The sequence below is a fragment of the Giraffa tippelskirchi genome, chromosome 12 (assembly GCF_054371585.1).
Source record: "Giraffa tippelskirchi isolate mGirTip1 chromosome 12, T2T-mGirTip1v1.2.pri, whole genome shotgun sequence".
Taxonomy (NCBI): Eukaryota; Metazoa; Chordata; class Mammalia; order Artiodactyla; family Giraffidae; genus Giraffa; species Giraffa tippelskirchi.
The window spans coordinates 33722820-33744499 of record NC_137286.1 but is presented as its reverse complement, the minus strand read 5'-3'; the positions used below and the strand labels follow the sequence as shown (position 1 = coordinate 33744499).

The following is a 21680-nucleotide window of genomic DNA, read 5'->3' as shown; positions in this document are numbered from 1 at the left end:
GAGAAGAAAATGCCTTCTCTGAACTATGGTGCCCTAATAGTGGGACTGGGGTCTGGAAAGTTTTGGTGGTAAGTGGCTTCGTGGCTCTCACATCACACCAGGAGGATGGACTAATCATCAAGAAAGTGGTGGTCTAAATGGGAGTAGAGGCAGGATGGAGGAGAGTGGCAGTCTAGTGGTGGACTGCAGGGCTGAGGGCTGAGAGTGGGGCAGATGCAGGGGGGACTCCAGCTCAGCCAGGTCTTGAGGGCGTAGGTGTTGGGTGGGTGTGAGCCAGGAATGAGACCTAGGGTTGGAGATACAGATGAGAGGGCCATGGGCTGACAGGGAAGCCCAGAGAGCAGAGGAAGGAAGAATGAGGCAGGGGAGGCGAGCAGAGCCTGTGCACCCCTCAGTCCGCCCTCCTTGCCCATCTCTGCCTGAGCCCCAGAGCCTTCACTGCCCCCTCCACCTCGATTCCAGGGACAGGCAGACAGGTCAGGGCCCCTCAAGGTTCTCAGGCTGTGAGCAAGGAACGAGAGTGGGGGCTCGGCCCCCTCCCACTCCCTAACCCCAGGCCCCAGCCAGCCCATTTTGTGAGGGTTCAGTGAGTGCTCACCCCTCAGCCTCCCCACGGCCCGTATCCCTGCTCTTTCACTTTTGGTCCCTCAAACCACTGAGGGGAAAGGGTCTGTCCAGTCCCATTAGGCAGAAGGCCCCTGGAGGGCAGAGTGCTGACGTGGGCCTTGTTGCTGATGCTGCCGAGGTGGCCCTTGCCCCACCCTCCACAACCTGGGGCTAGAACTTGGTCTCCTCCAGCTCCAGGAAGGTCAGGAGGGGGTTTTGTCCCATGAACACCCTTGGGGGCAGCCCAGGCCCCTTCCTCTGGGGTGTTCAAGAGGGAAGACCCAGCATGACAGCTGAGCATCACTGCCCAGATCCTGGGCCTGCATTCCTCCCTGCCTCCACCATCCTAACTCATCGTCCTCTCGTTCTCTCCCACCTCTCCCTCCCTATGTTACCTACTGCACAGGCTTTTCGTTTCTTGTTCTAGTTTTACAAAGCAGCCTAATGGAAGCTTTGCCCTTGAAACCAAACCCCAAGATGGCTCTTCTGCCTGTAAATCTTGGCTGGCTTCTCTACAGTCTGGTGTTCAAATGGGGGCACCAGGATCTGCCTGTAGCAACTTGTTCCTCTCAGGCCTCTGAGATGGCCTGCTTGCGGAGCCTCCTGGTTGGTCTCCTGGATACCCCCCACCCCCGGAGCACACACGTAGGTGAGCAGGATGAGATTTGGACTCTACACTTTTTTTTTTTAAGAATGAGTTGCCATTTATTGATATGGTCCATCATGTGCCAAGGGCTTTACAAATATGGCCACCCTTTGAACCAGGTGTTGTTATTATTGGGTGGGGGCTCTTAATATCACAAGGGGTAGGAAACAGGCTCAGAGAGGGAAAGGGACCTGCTCAAAGTCACACAGCAGTGCTTGGGCTGGAAGGCAGTTGCCCTGCTTTTGTTCTGTTACACCTTTGATGGCCAAGGTGTAGAAGGGGATAGGCACAGGTGCCAGAGACAGCTGTGGTTGAGTCTCTGCCCCTCCTGTAGGCTCAGGTAATGCCCCAGAGGCCCTGCCTTACCTGGTGCAGCCCATCCAGATGACTGCTTGAGTATCTCATAGGAGTTGGCACTCCTATGAAGCTGTGGATGGGGAGGTAGAGAATACCCCTCCAAGAGCAAGGTTAGGGGCTGTGAAGCCCGAGACTCTTGGAGATCAGTAAGAAGTAGGAGAATAGGCAAGTCATTTGAAATTTTTATTTTTCACTGAACTGAAAGGAAATCCAGCTTTGGAATCCAGAGAGAGTTCTACAGGAACAGAAGAGAAATTGGCTGGGCCCTGGGCCCAGAGAAGGCCTGGAGCCTCCTGGGCTACTGTTCAGTGCCAGCTTCATCCTTGGCACTAAGCCCCTCACATAGCATCACTCAGCTTCCAAGAGCCAGAGCCCACAGTGGCAGCCGCTTGAGACTATGGCTGCAGCTGCTGCTCTACCCAAGGAGGGGTGTGGGGCTGACTCTCAAGGGTCAGGGAGGCCAAGCTAGGAAGACTTAGAAGTCACCCAGTCCATTCCAATTTTATAGATGATGAATTGAGGCCCAGAAAGGGTGGTGGGTTTTAAGGAGAATAAATGTGGAGACTTGAACTCAGGCCTCCTGTCTGTTGTGAGTGTCTGCTTAAAGCTACCCTGAGCATGTCTGAGTGTTGGTGTCTAGAGGAGCTAGGCACCCAGGGGAGCTGGCCCGTGTTTGTGTCTGTATGTGCCAGGATGCATCTGTGACATACCCCTCTGCACACACCAGGACCTCTGTGTCCCTCTGTGTGCCCCTCTGTGGGTTCTCCTGTGTGCAGGAACTTGGCGGGGGGGTGGTCAGAGAGGGTCAGGTCTATTCCTACAATCCTGGGAGGCCTTCCCAGGCTGAGTAGGGATGGTGGGTCCTGAGAGCTAGTGTGAGGAATGGGAACTTTGCTCCCAGTGGAGAGGGCGATAGTGGAAGGCAGACTGGAGCCCTGGATGAGAAGGGTCCTGGGGCTGGCCTGGGGCAGGGAGACAAATCCAAGATGGGATATGGGTCCCTGGAAGCTGAGACACGCTCTCAGTGCTTGTGTGGGCCCAGCCCTCTGGTCACCCCCATGGGTAACCCCAGGGGAAGTAGTCACATGATGTGGCACTTCTCAGCTGATTGCTTGAGGTCCCCCAATGTGCTCTGGGCCTTGTCCTTGAGTGAGCCGAGGTCCAAGCCAGGGAGGCTGGCCAGCTGCCCAAGGACCGAGGCCCTCTCCTCCTCCTCCTCTGTGTCCTCCTCAATCATCTTGGCCAGCTCCCGGGGCAGCTCCACGTCTCCACCTGCCATCTGGATCTGGCTCTCATCTGTCTCATTCTGAAGGGAAGAGGGAAAGGGGTGTGGTGGGGTTGGAGGTCTGTGGGGACTCAGAGTTGAGGGGCAAGGAGGAGCCTGGATTGCGTTCCAGCCCCAAGATTCTGCAACTCCAGGTCCCAGTGAACTCAGCCCCCCTTCTCCACGCCAGGATCAAGCTTTTGATGCTTGGATATGGAGACCTTGCCCTTTCACACCACCTTACTTCACCCTGTGATACTGAAGGAGAGATACTAGCGCAGTGAGTAATGACAACATAAAAATACTTCAGAGTCAGACTGAGTCAGCTAAGTTGTGTGTTGACTGTCATTAACTACACTGAAGAATGTTACCCATCATAGTGATGGATTCCATTCATCCAACAGCTATCACATGGCTGACACTGAGCTGAGTGCTTTTAATGCTCACAACAACACTGTGAGGTAGGTATTATTTTCTCCATTTTACAAATAAGGAAATTGAGGCTCAGATAACGTTAGTAACTTGCCAAAAGTCACACCACTAGGAAATGGGGGAGCTAAATGTAAACCTATGTCCCTCATTCCAACATCTGTGTCCTCTTTGCACAGCACCTACCTACTGATTGTCATTGCACTTCCCTGTGCCTCTGGGGGCCCTTTGACTTTCCACTTTATGTCCTACTCAGTTACAGCCAAGTCTTCTCTCTCCTAGTGAACTCAGAGTTCTCTGATGGCCGAGTTGTGTCTCTTATATGCTTAGTGCAAGCATTTGAGGAATGATCCATTCCTAGCTGAGTTTGACTCTCCCTTTTAGAGATTTTCAAAAGACTATTACCCTGTGGGAAATCAGAGGCAGCCAGGGCCTCAGTTAACATGTACTGAATGAGTGAATATGACATTCACATATCTGATCCTCCAAGTGGAAGATCAAGTTCAGGTGTACTGTAGCCTGTGCTTCCCTTTCTCCTCAGAGTCTAGCTTACTTCTGGGCAGGGGGAGTGGCTTGTGTCTCAGTTCCCTCCTTAGGCAACAGGAGCAGAACTCTTACATGGTCATCTGATGCTGCAGAGCCTAGAGGAGACATCCTCCTAGCTGCTTGGGCAATCAAGGGGTTACTTGACTCTCTGCAGACAGACTTCATACTTTGGAAGGCAACCAGGGGTCTGGGAGCAAGTGTAGGCTCAGCAGGTACAGGCTTCATCTCTTTTCCCACTCCTGTCACTCTCTGGCTGTGTATGGCCATAGCCAAGTCCCTTAATCCTCTGAGCCTTAGTTTCCTTATCTGTAGATGTGGGTAGTAGCTACCTGGCAGAGTTACTGAAGGGTTAGGTAAGGGCATGAAGATCAAGCACACAGAAAGTGCTGCCTTCTCTCTGTCCACCTCCCTCCCTGGGTGTTCAGAAGCACCAAGAGATTTTACCCCTGAGGTAGAATCTACTGCCTTCCAACTCTTATCTGCCTAGGCCTGACTCTGGGTTTCGTGAGTGGGGGTTGGAGGAGAGAAGGGGCCTGGATTGACTCCAGAAACACAAACCCATCTGCACTGGGCTACCTCTCAGCATCAAGCCCTGGCCTTTGGCAGGCGCTAATTAACCATGAATGAATGAAGGAGTGAGAGAATCAATAATTTAATCAAACACTCCCTGAGAGTTGCAGTGCCAGGAGTAGGGCAAAGGAGTCCAGAGCCCACAGCTCAGATGTGTCTTGCAGCCCAGGGTCCTAAGGCTTACCTTGGGCAGCCGGTACTTGTCCCGAAAGTGGCTCCGCAGCGTGGCCCGCTCTGCCTTCCTCTGCGTGAACTGCGCCTCCCGCTCCATCCTGTGGGGGCACCGGGGGAGGAATCACCACCGGGGCTGAGAAAATGGGCGGGGCCTGCGAGGAAGGGGCAGGAAGGGTCTCTGTGTCCTAGCTGAAGTTTACTTGGCTCCCACCCCGCCGGCCGCGAGCCGGTATGTTGGGTGCTCTGACCAGCCAAGATTAATCTTCACTGCCTCTCCCGGGTATCACAATGCCCTTTGTTGCCTCCGCACACGTCGCCCAATGCAGCTATGGGGCACCTCTGTCTGCTCTCTGGACCCTAACATAGGTGGCATCCGACTCAGTCTGCCTTTTCTTTCTCTGACAGGTTGTGTCAGTGTGGGGAAAAGTATTTGGGACAGATACGGGTTCACATCCTGGCTCCACTACCACTTTTTGTCTTTGAGTAAGTCATTTACTTTCCTGTTTTGTAAAATGAGGGTAAGATTTTGCAGCTCACAAAACTGTTATCATGATTAAATGAAATAATAGCTAACATTTAATGGTTTGCCATGTGCCAGGTGCCTTGCTAAGCGGTTTATGTGCAGTAAGTATTAACCCTCAAACATATATGGCATGTTTTATCACCACCCACATTTTACAGAAGAAGAAACTGAGGCACAGAAAGGTTAAGTAACTTGCCTAGGGTCACCCAGCAAAAAGAAGCGAAGCCAGGATCTGACCCAAGCAGCCTAGTGTGGAGTTGAGCCCCTAACTCCACTCCAGGTACCTCTCTATCCCACACACGTAGCCTCAATATCCAAGAGTGCCCTCATCTCAGGATCTGTCTCCATAACTGATTCTTCCTTAGCTGCAGCGCTTTTCTCGGAGCCTCAGGCTCAGAGGAGCTCCAGTTGGAAGACACAGACGGCTGAGACCAGATCGGATTAAGGGATTACTTGTTTCGTCAGAAATGCACGTGCCCCCACCTCGTCTCAGGCCCCTATCGCCCCTGCCCCCACTCCCTCTGGGCCCGAATGTAAAAGTGGAGCGGGGTTCTAGGTTGGAGGTGGGGTGGCTCTGGGAGCAGCCTAGAGGGCGCCGCCCGGCCCTTACCTCGTCTGGAAAAGTAGGGGAGGGGCTCGGGGTCTGCGACTGCCCTAAGGGTGGGCCAGGCGGCTCTTGGGGGGTGGGGAGGGCCGTTGGAGCCAGGAAGGGATGCCACTCACTTCTCTTCCACCAGTTGCTTCTGATACTCCTCATACTCCTCTCGGCTCATGCCCTGCGCTTCGGCGGCCGACTTGTCCCCGTCCCCCTTGTCCTCGCCGCCCCCCAGGCTCCCAGTGAGATTCTTCAGCTGGCCGCCCACCATGGTCTTCACCATGAACGCCATGGTCTTCGCTGACCCGGGCACCGGACGCCGGTTACCACGCGGCGGGCACCGAGGCACGTCCGCTCCTACTTCAGCACTAGGTCTCAGGGACAGCTCCCGCCTCAGGCAGGCGCCCCACGCTCTGCACCGCCCACCGCCCGCCCCTGCCCGGGCCCGCCTCCATAGCCCCAAACCCCTCCTCACAGGGGGCGGGGGGCATGCACGGGGCTGAGCAGACTGAACCACGTGCCGCTCCTCACTCCCGCCTCCCCAACGTGCCTCCTTCCATGCCAAGCTCTGCTGGGCACTGCTGACAACGGATTGGGGCTGCCGTTAAGGAGGGGGGGGGTGGTCGCTCTCCAGGGGAATGAGCTGTGCTGTTATGCGCCCCAGAACCCTGCTCCCCCTACTTGCTTCTCTCCCGGATGGCTGATAACCAGGATTTCAGATGGGAAGTGCGAGTAGCCCTGGGCTCTACCCCAACCTTCTTTCCAACCCGCCGCCCCAGCAGCTGCCCAAAGAGCTTGACGCTGAGAAAGGGAGGGAGACCAGAGAGTGGGGAATCCCAATTATGGCTCCATGGGTTGCCTCTCAGAGTTCTCGGTCACGTGCCTGCCCTGCTGATCCCTGGAGCTACAGGAAGCAGGGAGGGAGTTGTTCATGGTGATGCTGGCTGGGCTGGACCAGAAAGGGCACTTGGAGGCACCCTTCCTTGTTCTGGGTGAATTTGGGGACAGAATTATACACAGCTGTGACGCCATCTCCCATCATAGTCCCGAGTTCAGGCCTATGGGGTATCTGGATTTTTGGCAGTCAAGCCAGCCCTGGGCCTCCTTGCCTGCTTGGAGCCCACTCCCAGTGACCATCTGGAAGAAGTCGAAGCCTTCAGAGATTAAGGTGATGCTAGACGGTAAATGAGCATATCAAAGCATGGGGAGAGGAAAATTGCCTTTAATAAGGGTGGATGTCCCCAAAAGCTAAGATGTGGGTAGGAGCTGGGTACCCAGAGGCAGAAGACACCGGCCAAGCCCCCCACCCCCAGATACATGTTGACTTCCTAGTGATGAGAAGTGGACATTTCATCAGGGCTTCAAAGTAGGTCACGCCTGTATGCTGGGGGAGAAGGGCTGCCTCCGCAAAGCCCCCAGGGCCCTGGGGATTTGTGGTGTAGAACTCAGAGGAAGGCTGCATGTGGACAAATAGTCCTGAAGGCCCTTGTCCAGCTTCTGCTTGCTGCCAGGGAGAGAAGAAGGTCACTTGGGCTTCTCCCTTCTGGGTTCTTGAGACCAGGCTCTTTATATTTACTGCACTCACCGCCCTACACTCACTGGACCACAGCACCCCCTGCTCTGAGAACTTCTATGACACCCTTGGTCTGTTCCATCAGTACCGCACTTTCTTCCTGGCATTCAAATTCTGTCCAGGTGGCTCCAGCCTTATGACTACCATTGCATTCCTATGTAACATAAGCCTGTCATCATTTCCACCCTCATACCTTTGCTGTTCTCTGCACCTGCAGACCGTCTCCTCTCCCATTCTGCTTTTAAAACTCAGCATACTCCACTCCTCCTCCAGGACCATCACAGCCCACACTGATTCCTTTTGTCTTGAAATACCACCTACAAGGACTGCCCCATTTCTGAGCTCCTTAGCACATCTTACATCTCTAAATGTCTTACTCGTTTACAAACATTCATCAAGAAGAAACTGTGACATGTCCCCAAACTTTTAAATTCTCTTTGCCCACTTTCACAAACATTTTGCTCTAGCAGTACTGAACTGGCCACTTTTTCTCCAATATATATATATGTATATATATTTTTTATGCTTCCACATCTTTTCACATGATGTTTCCTCTACATCAGTGCTTTTACTTATCTTGTTGGGCTTGAAACACTCCTAGTTGCCTTGATGATCCATATCAAATATCCCTTCCAGGTGATTCCCTGATCTCCCCAAGCTGGCTCTAGTGCTTTTTCCAACACTTTTTAAGCCCCTGAGCTTCCTGCTGTCATGGCACTGATCACAAAGGATGTGACTGTTAGTTACTTGTCAGTTTCTCACATTAGAGAGTGAATTCTGTAAGGAGAAGACTCAGATGGGACTAGCCAGCTGAGCAGGTAGTAGAGCATCTCTATGGAAAAAATGAGCCCTAACTTGGGCACTGCTCCTTGCCAGCTGGTGGACCATGTGGATCTCCCCACTGGAACCTTAGTATCCCCTCTCTCAAACTGAATCTCTATGGCCCAGACCCAAGAGATGCCAGGTAGGTGTGGGAAGTCCTGTGCATGGGAACGCCCACCTGAAGTGTACATAGCAGAAGAAGCCTACAGTCTGGATGAGGAGGAAGAACAGGAAGATGCCAGGCTGCAGGCACGAGGAAACCCTTGGGGACCTGCCAGGTGAGCGAGGGTCCTTGGCTGCTGCTCTCTGAAAAGAGATGTTCTAAGATCTTAGGTCAGCTTCTTACTCAGGAGGGAGGGGACCTAGAATCTGGACCACTGTGGGGCTTTGTTTCCCTCTCTCAGTGGTGGGGTACCCTGTCTTTCATCCAGGGAACTTGGAGAGGGGGCAGGGTACAAAGCTGCCTCCCCGCCCCAGCTCCTATGTCCCTATTTGTGGGAACAGCCAGGAGGGCCTGGGGCCTGGGATCTTCAGGGGGCCGAAAGTTCTAGAGATAAGTGAGAGAGAGAAATAGAGAGTAAAAGACAGGGTGATGGAGAGGGCAAGGAAAAGAGCAAGATGGGGTAGGGCACAGGAAAGAGTGGACTTCACCACTAAGCTTTGAATGATCTTGGGCACGGCCCATTCCCATTTATCTTCTGGTCATTGTGGGAGTTGGACCAAGTGGTCTCCAGGGCCCTGCTGGTACTGACAGTCTGTGGGACTCTCCAGAGAGCAGAAAATGCATAGAGAAGATGCAATCTGTGTGCCTTCATGCCTGTGCACATGCACACACAGACACGGACACAGGTGTGCCTGACAGGAGTCCCGGGGGGAAGGGCAAAGGCAGGAGGGGCCTGGGGCTGTGAAAGTGCTGGAAGAAAGGGGCTGAACCCCATGGTCCTCGCTCCTGTCCCTCTCACCACTGGGCCCCTCAGGTCCTTCTGCAGGAGGCTCAGGATCTGGGCCAGCTCTGAGAAATGATGCTTGGTGCCCACAGGCAGGTAGAAGACCTGGGCTCTTGAGGCCATGTGAGCAGCTGCATCCCTGGTACAGAGTGGAAACCAAGGGAGAGAACCCATTATCCCTTCTGATTGCACCCAAAGTACCTAATTATGGATTTCCCATAATCCTCAAAGGCAGCACCTGGGTGAGGAACAGGCACCACCCATAAAGCCCCTTTTGGGGACTGCGGTCTTCCCCGCCACCGAGAACTTCTCCTTGAGACACTTTAGCTCAGAGAAGCATCTCCCTTAAACTGTCCATCCCAACCCCAGGGTCCTTAAGCTCTGTCTTCAGTCCCTTGCCCTCAGGGATTTAGACCCTCTTCCTCCTCGTGTTCCCAACCCCGGGGAATCTAGATGAAGGGAGGAGGGCTGGGGTTGGGCTGCAGCCACAACATACAGCCTGAAGCTCTCCTCTTCCCATGGCATCAAGGTGACCCCCTGCCCCCAGGGCTCCATGGGTAACTCCAGAGGCCTGGGCCTAGAGTGGGATGCTGAGGGGCCAGAGGCGGGTAAAATGAAGTCAGGGGCTGCCCATCCCCCAACTGGGCCTGCTTTTGGTTGTGTTCCCTCCAAGAACCCCCTCAAAATGTCCCCTCCTTCCAGAAGCTATCACTGAAGGAAGGATTTTACTAACCCTCCCTGGGGTGAGAATGTCTAAGGGAGTTGTGTTTAAACAAGTAGTTTCAAAACTTTAAACTTGATTCAGTTAAATTCAGCTCAGTTCAACAAACCTAACTCTGCCCCTAGTCCCTCCCTGTTTTCCAGGCTTTGTGCTTGCTGCTCAGGAGATGAGGAAAGTATTAAAGGACTGATGGGGACTCTTCAGGCAGAGAAGCAAGTTGGTGGGTGGGGACTCCTCTTTCCTCTCCCCCCAGGATCCTCCTCTCCTGGTGTCCTTACCTCATCTCTTGCAGGTCTTGGAGCAGAGTCTGCTGTCCACGGAGTAGGGCACTGACCTTGGCTGAGTCCTGCAGGAGTACCAGCCTCTTCTCTAGGGCCCAGGGCACAGCCCCTCTCCTCAGAGTTCACCTTCCCTGGGGATTTGCAGCCCTCTTCCTTCTAGAAGCCTCACTCCATTACCTGGGCCCTCATTTTGGATACACTAGGTTTATCTGACCCTTTGCATCTGGGCTTCTGATTTTCCCTTCCTCCCAAACCCTTCTCCCTGAGAAGTCCTCTTGTCCCCTCCCTCCCCATCCCCCACCATCCCCCCCCATCCAGGTCCCAGCCAGTCAACTCCCAGTGCTTGGGCTGCAGTCTTGCCCAGTGACCTGGAGAGGTCACCCACCTCTCTCAGGGGTGGGTGGAGCCTGGCAGGGGGAGTCCTGGGCCTGGCAGTAGGATCAGGAAGACATGGCCTTGGAGGACCTGGTCCCTCCCCTCTGCCCTATTCCAGCAGCCCAGGCTCGGCTGCTCTGTCCCGAGGACACGAGTCAAACCTCGAGCTGCCAGAGCCCAGCAAAACTCACAGGAGCCGCTGGCCCCTTCTGCCCGGCATCTAACATCTTGACTGAGCTCAGCTCTCAGGCCCCAGGCTGGGTCTGCCATGGGATGTGACTCCCCGGGGGAGAAGCCAGGATGGCAGTGGAGGGGAAACGAGGATTCTGGTGCATCTGAGCATTAAGCAAGCGTATGTGAATCAGATCACATGTGAAGCTACATGCAAATAAGCACCCGGTCTATTTCTGTCACTTGTCTAGAGATCCGCGTCTAAATACCTGGCAACTCCTTTCCCCAGCCCCAGCCATGGGCTCTGTGGGCTTTTGCTTGTGCCAAGCCCCCCAGCCCCCCACCTCACTCCCCCAGCTGGCAGATCCACGCCACCCTGACACCTGCAGCATTTCACCCCTGCCCTCCTTTCCCTCCAGAGCTTCCCAGGTGGTGCTAGTGGTAAACAACATGCCTGCCAATGCAGAAGACATAAGAGAGGAGAGTTCGATCCCTGGATTGGGAAGATCTAGAAAAGGGCATGGCAACCCACTCCAGTATTCTTGCCCCATGGACAGAGGAGCCTGGTGGGATACAGTCCATGGGGCCTCAAAGAGTCGGACACGACTGAAGCGACTAGGCACGCACACACGCACTCCTATCTCTCCAGACCTTGGGGGAGACGAGTTCCTGGGTAGGATGCTTGCCCCTCTTTCTGGACAGAGAGCTCACTGATGCCATCAGATCCGGTGCCTATGGAGCTCGGCTTCTCCGGGCCTGTAGGCAGACCCTTGGGTATTCAAAGGGCCACTCACCCAGCCTCCCTCAGGCCCAACCTGGCCTGGGGATCCCAGTTGCTGCTTCCATTGCCGCTCAGCCTGTGCCAAGTGCTTGGAGAGACCCTGGAGGGCCTGCAGGATCTGGCTGTGTCTGTGCAGTGTCTCCTCCAGGATGAAGCTTTGTTCCCCTGCGGATCAGGGCAGAGCGGGGACATGCGGGCCGCTGGGGTGGGCAACAGATTCTGTTGGCTGTCTTTTGAAGCCTTCTTGGAGGGGCAGAAACGTGTGGCTTCTGCCTCTAAGACTACCCTGGAAAGATGTGTCTAGGTGGTGGGGCAGAGCCTGCTTAGATACAGCCCCCTCAGAAGCCCCCCTTCCCGCTGGTTAAAGGGCTCTTGGTTCGAAGGGAAGAGGATACTGTGACCCTCAATTGAGTCCCTGGCCCACCTGCCTGTTCCCTGGGTCCCTACCCTCTTCCTGGACTCCATAGTTCAGCTTTGGAGTCATGTCTTCCTTGGTGCCCAGGCCCAGCCTTGCCCGCAGCCCTTCCAGCTGCTTCGCCAGGCGGAGCTGCTCCATCTCCAGAAAAGGCTGTGAGGGAGGCTGGAGAAAGAAGACACAAACTTAGGCCCCAAACCCAGAGGAGGGCCAGAGTAATCTTCCCACAGGGCATCCTTCAAGCCCTGTCCCCCTCTCTGACCAAACAGTCACCCTGGCATAGGCCCAGTCCTCCCAGCCCTACTGTACCTCCACCACACTCACACACACTCACACACACACCTAGTTCTCCCTCAGCTCAGCCAGCAGGCCCAGTCCTCCCAGCCCTGCTGTACTGCCGATCTTTACACTCGTCTCTCCCACCGTGGCCCAGACCCCAGCAGCTCCCTCAGGCCTTTGTCTGTGCCACTCCCTCTGTTCCTTCAAGCTCATCTTTGTCATGCCATCGTCCTGCTCCCCTGGCTGGTTAGGACCCCTCAGTGCTCCCACAGCTCCTTGAGGACAGAGCCTGGCTCTGGATCATCTCTGGCCCCCAGCACTTCCCAGCACTTCCCAGCACAAGGCTTGGCCTGAGTAGAGCTCCACAAGCAGGTAGAGATAAGGGTTGGAATGACAGGTCTGACAGCTGGACATGAGCAGAGTATCTGGGGAGGGGAGGGATCCCTGAGCTGCTTCTCCCCCAGCCCTCCCCCCAGGGAAGGCCCAGGTTCGGCATTACCTCTGGACCCGGCTCATGCAGACTGAAGGTCAGGAAGGACAGGATGTCATGGTCATCTAGAAAGCAGGGTAGGAAGGGAAGGGAACTCACTCCCTCAGCCCTCGCCCCCGGCCTCCACCATGTTCCAGGCAGGCAAGAGATCTGGGTGACTTTGAGCAGCTCTGACCCTCATCTTGCCTCTCTTCATAGGAAAGTTGTGAGGATCAGATAAGCAGACGGGTGGGCTGTGAGGATTGACTCCAACAGGGAGGTAGAGGGGGACCCCCAGTGAATGGGAAAACTGGACGGTCCTGACCTAGAGCCAGGGCCACAGGCCAAGCAATACCCTCAGGCCTGGAGCCTGGCTGCTACTGGCAGAAGAACCACACAGGGGCTGCCTCCTCCTCCTGACTCTGACCACGTCAGTCTCCTCCTTAGTAACCTGACGTGGCTCCCCAGTGCCTAGGGTCTAAAGACCGAAGTCCTGGCATTCCAGGAAGCCACCTCTGCTTGCACCCTGCTCTCCAGCTGAGTTCCTCCACAGGCTCTCCGTTAACATCACATCCTTTTGCTCCATTTCCTAGATGTCCCTCGTGGCTGACCCTCTTCCTCTTGCCCCACAGATCCCAGCGAGGGACTCCCTTGTGGAGCCAACACAGAAATGGAAGTGAGTTGTGTTTTACCCCATTTGAGACTTTCATCAACTCTGCAAGGCAGACACGACCTTCCCCAGATGGTAACAGAGGTTCAGAGAGGGTTTGTGGCTTTCCTGGGTCCCACAGTGAGGAACTGGCTGGCCCCACCCTAGCACTTCTTAGAAGGGGTGTTCAGTGGGCACCGGTCCTCTGCCCAGAAGGCCCTCACCTGCCAGGATGCTCGTGGCTGCCAAGACCCCAAAGAAACCTCCAGGGGCCAAAAGCAGGGGCCCCACATCGACACAGACCTCATCTGGGTCGCTGGGAGTGAGGCCGCTGTTCAAGGACACCTGAGGGACACAAAGGGCATGAGTCCCTCCCCGGGGGAGCCCACCTCTCTCCCCCAGCCCCAGCAGGGGCAGTGTCCCCACCTGACTCACTGGCTCCCTGACCCGGAAGGCGGGCGGGCAGCTTGGAATCAGAGTGACGTGGAGGGGCTCGCACACCTGGGCTCATGGCAGCTCTCCCAGGCATGTGCCGGGGCGACTTAGGAGTCTGTGTAGAGAGCAGGGATCCCTATGGGTGTTGCCTGTGTGTGCCAGGGACCGCGTGTGCTGTCACAGGTGTGTCTGTGGGATCGTGGGGATCCACAAAGCTCTGAGCCCTGTAACCTGCACTCCCTGCCCCGTGCACCCACAAAGGCAGGAGGGATGACTCACACGCAGCCACTGCCCCCAGTAGGTGATCCGTGCTCTGAAGGGGTACGGCCGGTTCCGGAAGTCCTGGCGGCAGGAGCCCAGCACCAGGCTGCCTCCATCCCTGTGGGCACTTGGAATCCAGCCAGGCCACACAGGACCCAAGGCCTAACCAGTAGGGGTGGTCCCAGAGGCCGTGCTGTCCAGGCCTGCAGTGCCACCCGCCCCTACTGGTACTGGTCTAGCTCCAGCCTCTGCTGCTGTATTCTGCTCTTGCAGCAGAAGAGAGAGGAGCGGGAAAGCAAGCCTTGCCTGGCAGAATGCTGGGACTTGGAATCCACAGAAGAGGCTGAGGCCCGCCCTGGGACGCTTCCCTAGGGCCCAGCCTGGACCAACAGTGGGGTTTCTACAATCCCCCAGGCCCACCACTGCTTCCATGGTCTCCCACTGGCTTCCCTCTGGGTACGCTTGGCCCATAGCAGGACAGACAACACGAGACCCATCCTCGCAGCCAAGGACAATATAACGAGCTGGCCTCCCCACAGGGGTGAAGCAGCTGGCCCAGGGGGTTAGGAGTGCTGAGACATCCTGAGTGTCTCTGGGCTCATGGAGACGCAGAAGCTCTCATGGCAGAAAGCCCGTCACCACCGCCTTCAGCCGAGAGGGGGCAGCACCGAGCAGGGGAGGAGCCGGCTCCAGGGCCCCAGCAGTGTGTTTGCCCTCTGAGCCCCTGTGACCTTGGGCAAGTTGCCTCACCTTTCCAAACCGAGTTCCCCCATCTTTAAAATGAGGATAATAATTGAAACTACCTCATAACATTGTTATGAGGGTTAACCAAGCCATGAGCGTGAAGTGCTTGGCGCAGTGCCTGGTGTACAGTAAGCTCAGGTCGTAAATGTTAGCAATTATTCTAATTGTTATGAGCTAAGAGGGATGTTTGCTAAGAGACACTGACGAACTGGCCCAGCTACTGAGGAGGCATCCTGGCTGCACAGGGATGGGCAGCCACGTCATCGGAGAGAAAGGGATGGTGCTGGCAGGCAGGCAGGTAGCTGGTGCGGGAAAGGGCGTGGACCTTCCACCAGCAAGTCTGGCCTCAAATCTCAACTCGGGCACAGCTGTGTGACCTGGGGCAAATCACTTCTCCTCTCTGGGCTCACTGTCTTCACTTGTAGTTGGGGCCTAATAGTCCCCACTTCTCAAGAGTGTCAAGATGAGATGATGGCAGTGCAAACACTGAGCAGGGCCTCACCCTGCGTCATTTCACTACCCTCGCTGCCCTGGGGCTGTTGGATTCAGTGAATCGAGGACTCCGTGGAGTAATTCCCAAGAAGAGCAAGCAAACTCTGGTCTCAGGCCCTGGAGGAGGCATAGCTGGAGCCTAGTGAGAGGGGGGCCCTGGGCAGTGTCATCAGCTCAGATGAGAGGACAGCAAGGAGGCCACCGCCCTAGGAGGGGGGCTCTCTGTCAGTGGGCTGTGTGGGTAACCACCGAGCTCCTTGCAGCCCAGGAATGAGGCAGGGGTCAACCCAGGCGGGCCCTTACCCAAGTGGCTCGTAGGGGGTGTGCCCGTCTCTGGCCAGCACATGGATGGCAGGGCTGTTCTGTGTGGGAGGTGACAAGCAGCCTGAGACCTGGGCACAGGGCAGAGGGCAAGGGTGTGGGCAGGACGATGGGCAGGAGACCACCACTCACCTGGGGATCCTGGGCTGAGGAGTCGAAGAGGATCCCGATGCCGTCCCCTGAGTCCGGTGCCCCCAGGACAGGGCCTACCTGGCCCCTGCCCCGGGTGTACCACACGGCCTGCGGGTCCGCAGCTGCTCAGGTCAGGGGTCCCTGCAGGACGCTGGAACCCTGGGCTCACCACCAGCTCCTCTGACCCACCCCCTCTGCCAGACCTTCGTGGGGACCACTCACCATGCCCTGGGCTCCCCGGCGCCCCGGCCCGGTCACCCTCATCTGTATCTCCACCTCCCAGGCAGGGAAGAGGACAGGGGTTGTACTCCACACGGCGCCACTCCGGTTCCGCATGGATGGGGCCAGCCGTACTTCCTCCAGACCCGGGATGGCGTCTGCGGGCCAGGGCAGCTCAGGGCCTGGGCCCCACCAGCCCCTGCTCCCCATCACTCTCTCTCACTGGTCTAGGCTGGGCTCCAGAAGGAGGGAGGAGGGAACATCACAGCTAATAGGTAATAAGCCAGCTGGTCAGACAGTGGAATCCACCGAAGAAGTGAGGATTGAGTCTTTGCCGGGGGAGGGTCAACGAAGTCTCCAGACACACATGGAGCTCTTTACCTGCATTCTCACATAAGACTCACTGCAAGTCTGTGCAGCTTGCTTCTATAAGGCCCCATTTTATCTTTCAATTATTTATTATACTATTTTTGGCCACACGGCATGGGGGATCTTAGTTCCCCAACCAGGGATTGAACCCATGACCCCAGCAGTGGAAGCTTAGAGACTTAACCACTGGACCACCAGGGAAGTCCCAAGACCCCATTTTATAGATGAGGAAGCTGAGGCTCAGAAAAATTAAGGAACTAAGTGAATGGGAACCCAGCTCCCTCTGACTCCAAAGTACAGGCCATTTCCACCATGAGAGAGATTTGTGTCCAAAGGGAATGGCAACCCACTCCAGTATTCCTGCCTGGAGAATCCCATGAAGAGAAGAGTCTGGTGGGCTACAGTCCACAGGGTTGCAAAGAGTGGGACACGACTGAGCAAGTGAGCCTGGGAGCATTGTGTTTCTCTGAGGAGGAAAGAGAGGCCTATGAGGGGAAGGACAGGCTGGAGACCACGAACACAGGGGAGCACCCTGAGAGAATAACCAGGCGGAGGGCCAGGACTCTAGGCTGTGGACACATGGGTATGTCCAGACACAGGCGGGCCTTCCTGGTGGGGGCACCTAGGGGGCATCTCAAGGTGGGGAAAGCAGAGGTGGGAACTGGCCGTGAGGGATGGAGTGAGTGTGAGAATTACCACTGATGTGGGTGGGATGGGGGGAGAGGGAAGGAAGGAGTGAGAAACTGAGGCAGGTTTGGCAGGAAATGGAGAAGGGAGACCAGAGGCCTTGCCCCAGCTGCCTCCACTCCCCTGCGGCCTGCCAGCCTGGAACCTGGCCCAGGGCCCAGACCCTGCCAGCATGTCCTGGAGACTGCTAATCCAGCCTGTTTGCTCGGCAGAGGCCAGAGCTGGGGGCAGGGAGGCTCAGAGGCTGCAAGGCCAGGAGGGCTGGAGCCCTTGGGAGCCACCACCGCCTCTGAAGGGGCATGCAGGAGGCAGAGGTTGCCCATGTCTGCCACACTTCTGCGCTAGGCCTCCGCTGGATTGTTCAGGGGACCTCACTGCAGACTGCTGGCTCCTCGAAACTGACTCAGCCCTGTGTCTCTGGGCGGGGCACAGAGGACATAAGGGTGAGTCGGATAAAAGGATGAATGAGTGAATGGACAGTGAGCATATCTCTGAGTGACCTTGAAGAATGTGCCTCTGCTCCCCCATATGTCCTGGAACACCCCAGACTTGGTGTGGCCCAGAACAATGAGTGTGGTCTGGGCCCTACCATCCTGGTCCCGAGGCAGGGCCTGCTCTGTGCTATAGAGAACAGCCTCCTCCTTTGTTTACCTCCTGGATCTTTGTGAGGGAGAACTGGGCCTAAAACCCTGCTAAGAGGGCCTGTCTTCTTAAAGGGATATTTGCTCTGGTCTCAGGAATTATGCTGTTTTTCAGAAATTACACCTCATAGACACAGAAATATACAATGGATCTGCTTTCTCTCTTTGGTTTGGCTGCTAGGAGGCTCTAGACCAGGCTCATGGCTCAACTCTGAAGAGTGGGCAGGCTTCACAGCATATATTTTGGCAGCAAGCCATGTTCTTGGACTCATTTCATGCCTCAGTCCTAACACTATGTCTCATTCTTCTGGCTCACTCCTAATTTAAATCCCTCTCAGTTGCATAGGTCCATATAAGTCCTCAAAAATCTTTTTAGAACAAGACCGAGTAGAAGACAGATTCTTTGTAGGTCTGGGTTTGGAAGGCCCTGAATACAACATATGGGCTAAGATGTTCTCGTGCTTGCTTCCACCCAACAAACACGCAGGGCAGGGCTGGGGCCCTCTCTGGCAAAATAGCTGGCCACGAGGATGCCTCCCTCCAGGCTGCCCCCCAGGTCTCCTGGACAGCCACAACCTGACAGTGTAGAGCCAGAGAATCAGTCTGTGCTGATCTAAGCTGCCTTGTGTCTGTGAGTCTGAGACTCAGCCTATTAGCATGTGTGTGTGTGTGTGCACAGGTCCATGAGGAAGGGTGGTGAAGGGTTCTCCAAGGAGAGGTAAGAAGAGAAGGAGAGCGAAGTCCCAGGGCAGAGAAGGGGAGAGGCAGAGAGGAGAAGTTAAGGTGGATGGGTAGGGGTGGGGTGGTGGTGAAGCAGGAGACAGGTCGGGGGGTGGGTCCTGGGGCCCCTAGCACTGTCTGTCCCAGGCCTGGCCCTGTCTTGGGCACTGGCTGTACTGGCAGGCCCACTCCCCACCAAGTCACGGCCACCCAGAGCTGGTCAGCCCCTCCAGTGTTCTGAAGAACACTGGGCACGGCTGGTCCTCACCCGACATTTTACCTCCGTGATGGCTCCAGAAGGGTATTCCAGCCCCAGGCAATGCCAGCCTTGGTCCTTTGAAGCTGAGCTTGTACTGAAATCTTCGCTGAGGTAGGTGGCCCCCCTCAGGGCTGTGGGGGTCCAGGAGTATGAGGAGGAGAAGGCAGAGCAAGGGATCCAGGCCACGGACCACCTTCATTGCGAAGGGATCTAGAAGGGGATCTAGTATCCGGGCCCCAGGGTGGATTTGCAGCTGGGAGGATAGGGAGGGGCTCCTGGGGCAGGGCCAGGTGGGGAGGAGCCAGGATGGCCCAGAACCTGGGTTTTTGGCACCGTCCTCTCCCTCCCTCCCCAGCACAGACATCCTGTTCCTTCCAGGCCTGATCTCAGGCCCAGCCCCACCCTTTACCTCCAGCCTGATGAGGCAGCCTGATCTCCTGCCAACCTGAGCTCTGCCCCTGCTCCTCGGCTCAGGCTATCCTTCCTCCTTCCATCTGTCCCAGTGGCTGCAGGGCCTCAGGGGGGTCACTGGGACGAGCCACCCTCAGCGGCTCTGACTTTCCTCCGTGCCTGGGATGGGCCCCCTTGTCCTGGGTCCTTCCCACGGATGGCTGTCCCTGCTGTCTGGCCATCACTCATCCATCCCATCCTTTCCTGTCCTGCTCTTGCTGCCTTGATTCTCAGCTCTCTCCCATATTCCCAAACACTCATGCCTCCGAGCAACCTGGTTTCCTCAACAAAGAAATTATGTGAAAATAAAAAAAAAAATAAAGAAATTATGTGAAAATAGAAAGGGAGTCTTAAGAGACAGAGCAAATAAATGCAATGCATGGACCTTGTAAGGGGAAAAATGAGATGGGGAAATTTGAACAATGGATATTTGATTAAGGGATTCTTGTTAGAATTTTTAGGAATAATAATGGTATTGTGGTAGAATTTCTCTAAGTCTTACGTCTTTTGGAGAAATATACTAAAGCTTTATGGATGAATTGATATAACATTAGGATTTGTTCCAAATCTCCTAGAACTTGGGTGGGAGGAGGGGAACAGGGTGTGCATGGCAGAGAATTGGCCTTGAGTTGATAACTGTTAAAGTTGGGTAGTAGGGACATGAGGGTTCCTTGTATTCTAATCTCTACTTTTATATGTTTGATAATTTCTATAATGAAAAAAGTTTTTTAAAAATAAGCAATCCTGGGACTCCCCTTTGTGGTCCAGTGGTTAAGAATCCTAGCAATGCAGGGAACGTGGGTTCGATCTCTGGTCGGAGAACTAAGATCCCACATGCTGCAGGGCAGCTAAGCCCACGTGCCACACCTGGAGAAGCCTGCATCTTGCAACGAAAGATTCCACATGGTGCAACTAAGACCTGAAGCAGCCAAATGAATTAAAAAAAAAAAAAAGCTAAAAAAATCCTGTATCTCAAATATTTTCATCCAAATAAATTTTGGTTTTCCAGAGTGGCTCCAAGAATTCTGGATAGCTTAAGTTTTACTGTACTTTGTAAACCCCCAGTAGAATTAAGATACTGAAGCTCTACAAGTTAATTAAAACCACGGCTGCAAATGGAAAATTTTAGGACATGCTAAAAGAAGAACTTCATTTCTCTACACTGAGCGCTCAACCACCTCCACTTGCTTCTCCCCCTTCCTTTTCGTAGCCGAGCTGTGGAAATGTGGGCTCCCCTCCAGCCCTGCCTCCTTGCCACCCCCTAAGTCCTTCCAGCTCCTGCCCTCCCCACCCCCGCGCCCCATGAAAACTGTTCCAACAAGGCCTGACGATGCCTGTTCTCTGTGCCTAGTGGACACTTCTCAACACAGTCTCTGCAACGTGAAATGCTGTGGACACCCCTCCCCTCCCCCTGGGCTGAGAACCCCCACCCCAGGGCTCACCTGCCTCGCTGCTGCCCCCGGCCACCCCAGGAACTGCTTCTTGGTCACTCTTGTCCCTTCCTGGCCTCTCCCATCTCTCCAAAGTCTCCACATACTACCTGGCCAACCTCGTCCACACCCAGGGCTTCAAGCACCATCTCTGTGCCCACGATCCCCAAATCTCTGCTTTTAGTCCAGCTTCTCCTGGAGTCACAGGCCCAAATAAACATTTAACGCTGGAGGGGACCTTTCTGCTTAGATGTCACAAAGGCTCCCAGGCCATAAGTCCAAACCAAACTCTTCTCCAACCCCCAACACATCCTCCTCCAGGGCTGGGGTGTCATGGGTGGCACCACCCACCTTACCAAGTCGGAGACTGGAGTGTCCCCAGAGCCCTTCCACGGCCCCCTCCTCTCCTCAGCCATCAGCAAGCCCTTCAATTGCTCCTGCCACCCTCAAACTGTTACCTGATGCTTTAATCTCTCCAAGCCTCAAGTACCTTATCTGTAAACTGGAGATAATAATAGTGTCTCTCTCCAAGAGTCGTTTGGAGGGTTAGATGAGATAATGCATCCATTAGAACAAGGACGGGCAGAACTCAGCTCAGTAAAACACCAGCTGTGTTCATCTTCCTCTCCACCTCTTACCAGGTCCCTCAGCCCAGGCCTCCATCAGTCACCTCCTGCCTGGCCTGTCAGCCTTCCCACCATTTCCCCGTCCCCATTCACTCTAGCCAGACTGCAGCCAGAATCATCTCTCTAAAATGCAGACCTGGCCAAACTCTGCCCCTAATCCTTCTGTTGTTCTTGGTCATCTTTGCATAAACTTCTCACAGGGCCTGCAAAGCCAGGTGGGGTCTAGGCCCTGCTTTCTCTTTAGCCTCACTTGCTCCCAAACCTCATCCCTTGGCCCCTTAGCCCCGGCCACACTTAAGCCTCTCAACTGCCTCTCACCTCACTGCCTTTGTCCAGGCAGTGCCCTTCCTTTAGTAGGATCACCCTCCCTCTCTGTCTCGGATGGTCCTCCACTGTCTGAGAAGCTCCCTCTGACCTCTGCCTCCCTGGCCTGGGTGGCAGTGGCGACACCCACCAGATTTCCGGGTAACAAACTGAGTTCTGAGCAGGTTCCCCAGGTCCACGAGCTCCTTGGGTGAGAAATCCTATCTCACTCATCTATGATATGCTAGTGGCCAGGAGAGCACAAGTGAAGGATGAGAGAGAAGGAAGGGGGAAATTAAAAACTGTGAAGGGGGTGGAGAAGTAATGAAGGGCTGGGGGCAGGAAAGGGTTCACACCAGGTAGAATATCTGTCCCCTGTGCCTGCATTCCCACAGGGC

General features: G+C 55.2%; 2 protein-coding genes across 6 annotated transcripts; both read right to left on the bottom strand.

The window, feature by feature from the left end:
- Positions 1–1779: 1779 nt before the first annotated feature.
- CPLX3 (complexin 3) lies at positions 1780–6700 on the bottom strand. Of its 2 annotated transcripts, XM_081548518.1 has the most exons (4): positions 6594–6700; positions 5839–6067; positions 4603–4690; positions 1780–2915 (listed from the first exon to the last, which is right to left on the bottom strand). In XM_081548518.1, the coding sequence occupies exons 2-4, from the start codon at positions 6000–6002 to the stop codon at positions 2691–2693; spliced, it is 477 nt and encodes a 158-aa protein (XP_081404644.1). In that variant the 5' UTR covers positions 6003–6067; positions 6594–6700; the 3' UTR covers positions 1780–2690. The 2 variants fall into 2 exon arrangements, with proteins under 2 accessions (XP_081404644.1, XP_081404643.1); XM_081548517.1 differs by having other exon boundaries at positions 5839–6692.
- Positions 6701–6912: 212 nt separating this feature from the next.
- On the bottom strand, positions 6913–18880 carry LMAN1L (lectin, mannose binding 1 like). 4 transcript variants are annotated; one of them, XM_081548516.1, is made up of 14 exons: positions 18495–18698; positions 15801–15955; positions 15579–15686; positions 15429–15487; positions 13908–14007; positions 13418–13538; positions 12575–12630; positions 11829–11961; positions 11395–11546; positions 10436–10482; positions 10052–10135; positions 9068–9191; positions 8280–8411; positions 6913–7207 (listed from the first exon to the last, which is right to left on the bottom strand). In XM_081548516.1, exons 1-14 carry the CDS (start codon positions 18670–18672, stop codon positions 7082–7084), a joined length of 1575 nt encoding a protein of 524 aa, XP_081404642.1. In that variant the 5' UTR covers positions 18673–18698; the 3' UTR covers positions 6913–7081. The 4 variants fall into 4 exon arrangements, with proteins under 4 accessions (XP_081404642.1, XP_081404641.1, XP_081404638.1 ...); XM_081548515.1 differs by lacking the exon at positions 10436–10482 and having other exon boundaries at positions 6913–7214; positions 8284–8411; positions 10052–10119; positions 18495–18880; XM_081548512.1 differs by lacking the exon at positions 10436–10482 and having other exon boundaries at positions 6913–7214; positions 8284–8376; positions 10052–10119.
- Between the last annotated feature and the right edge of the window lie 2800 nt (positions 18881–21680).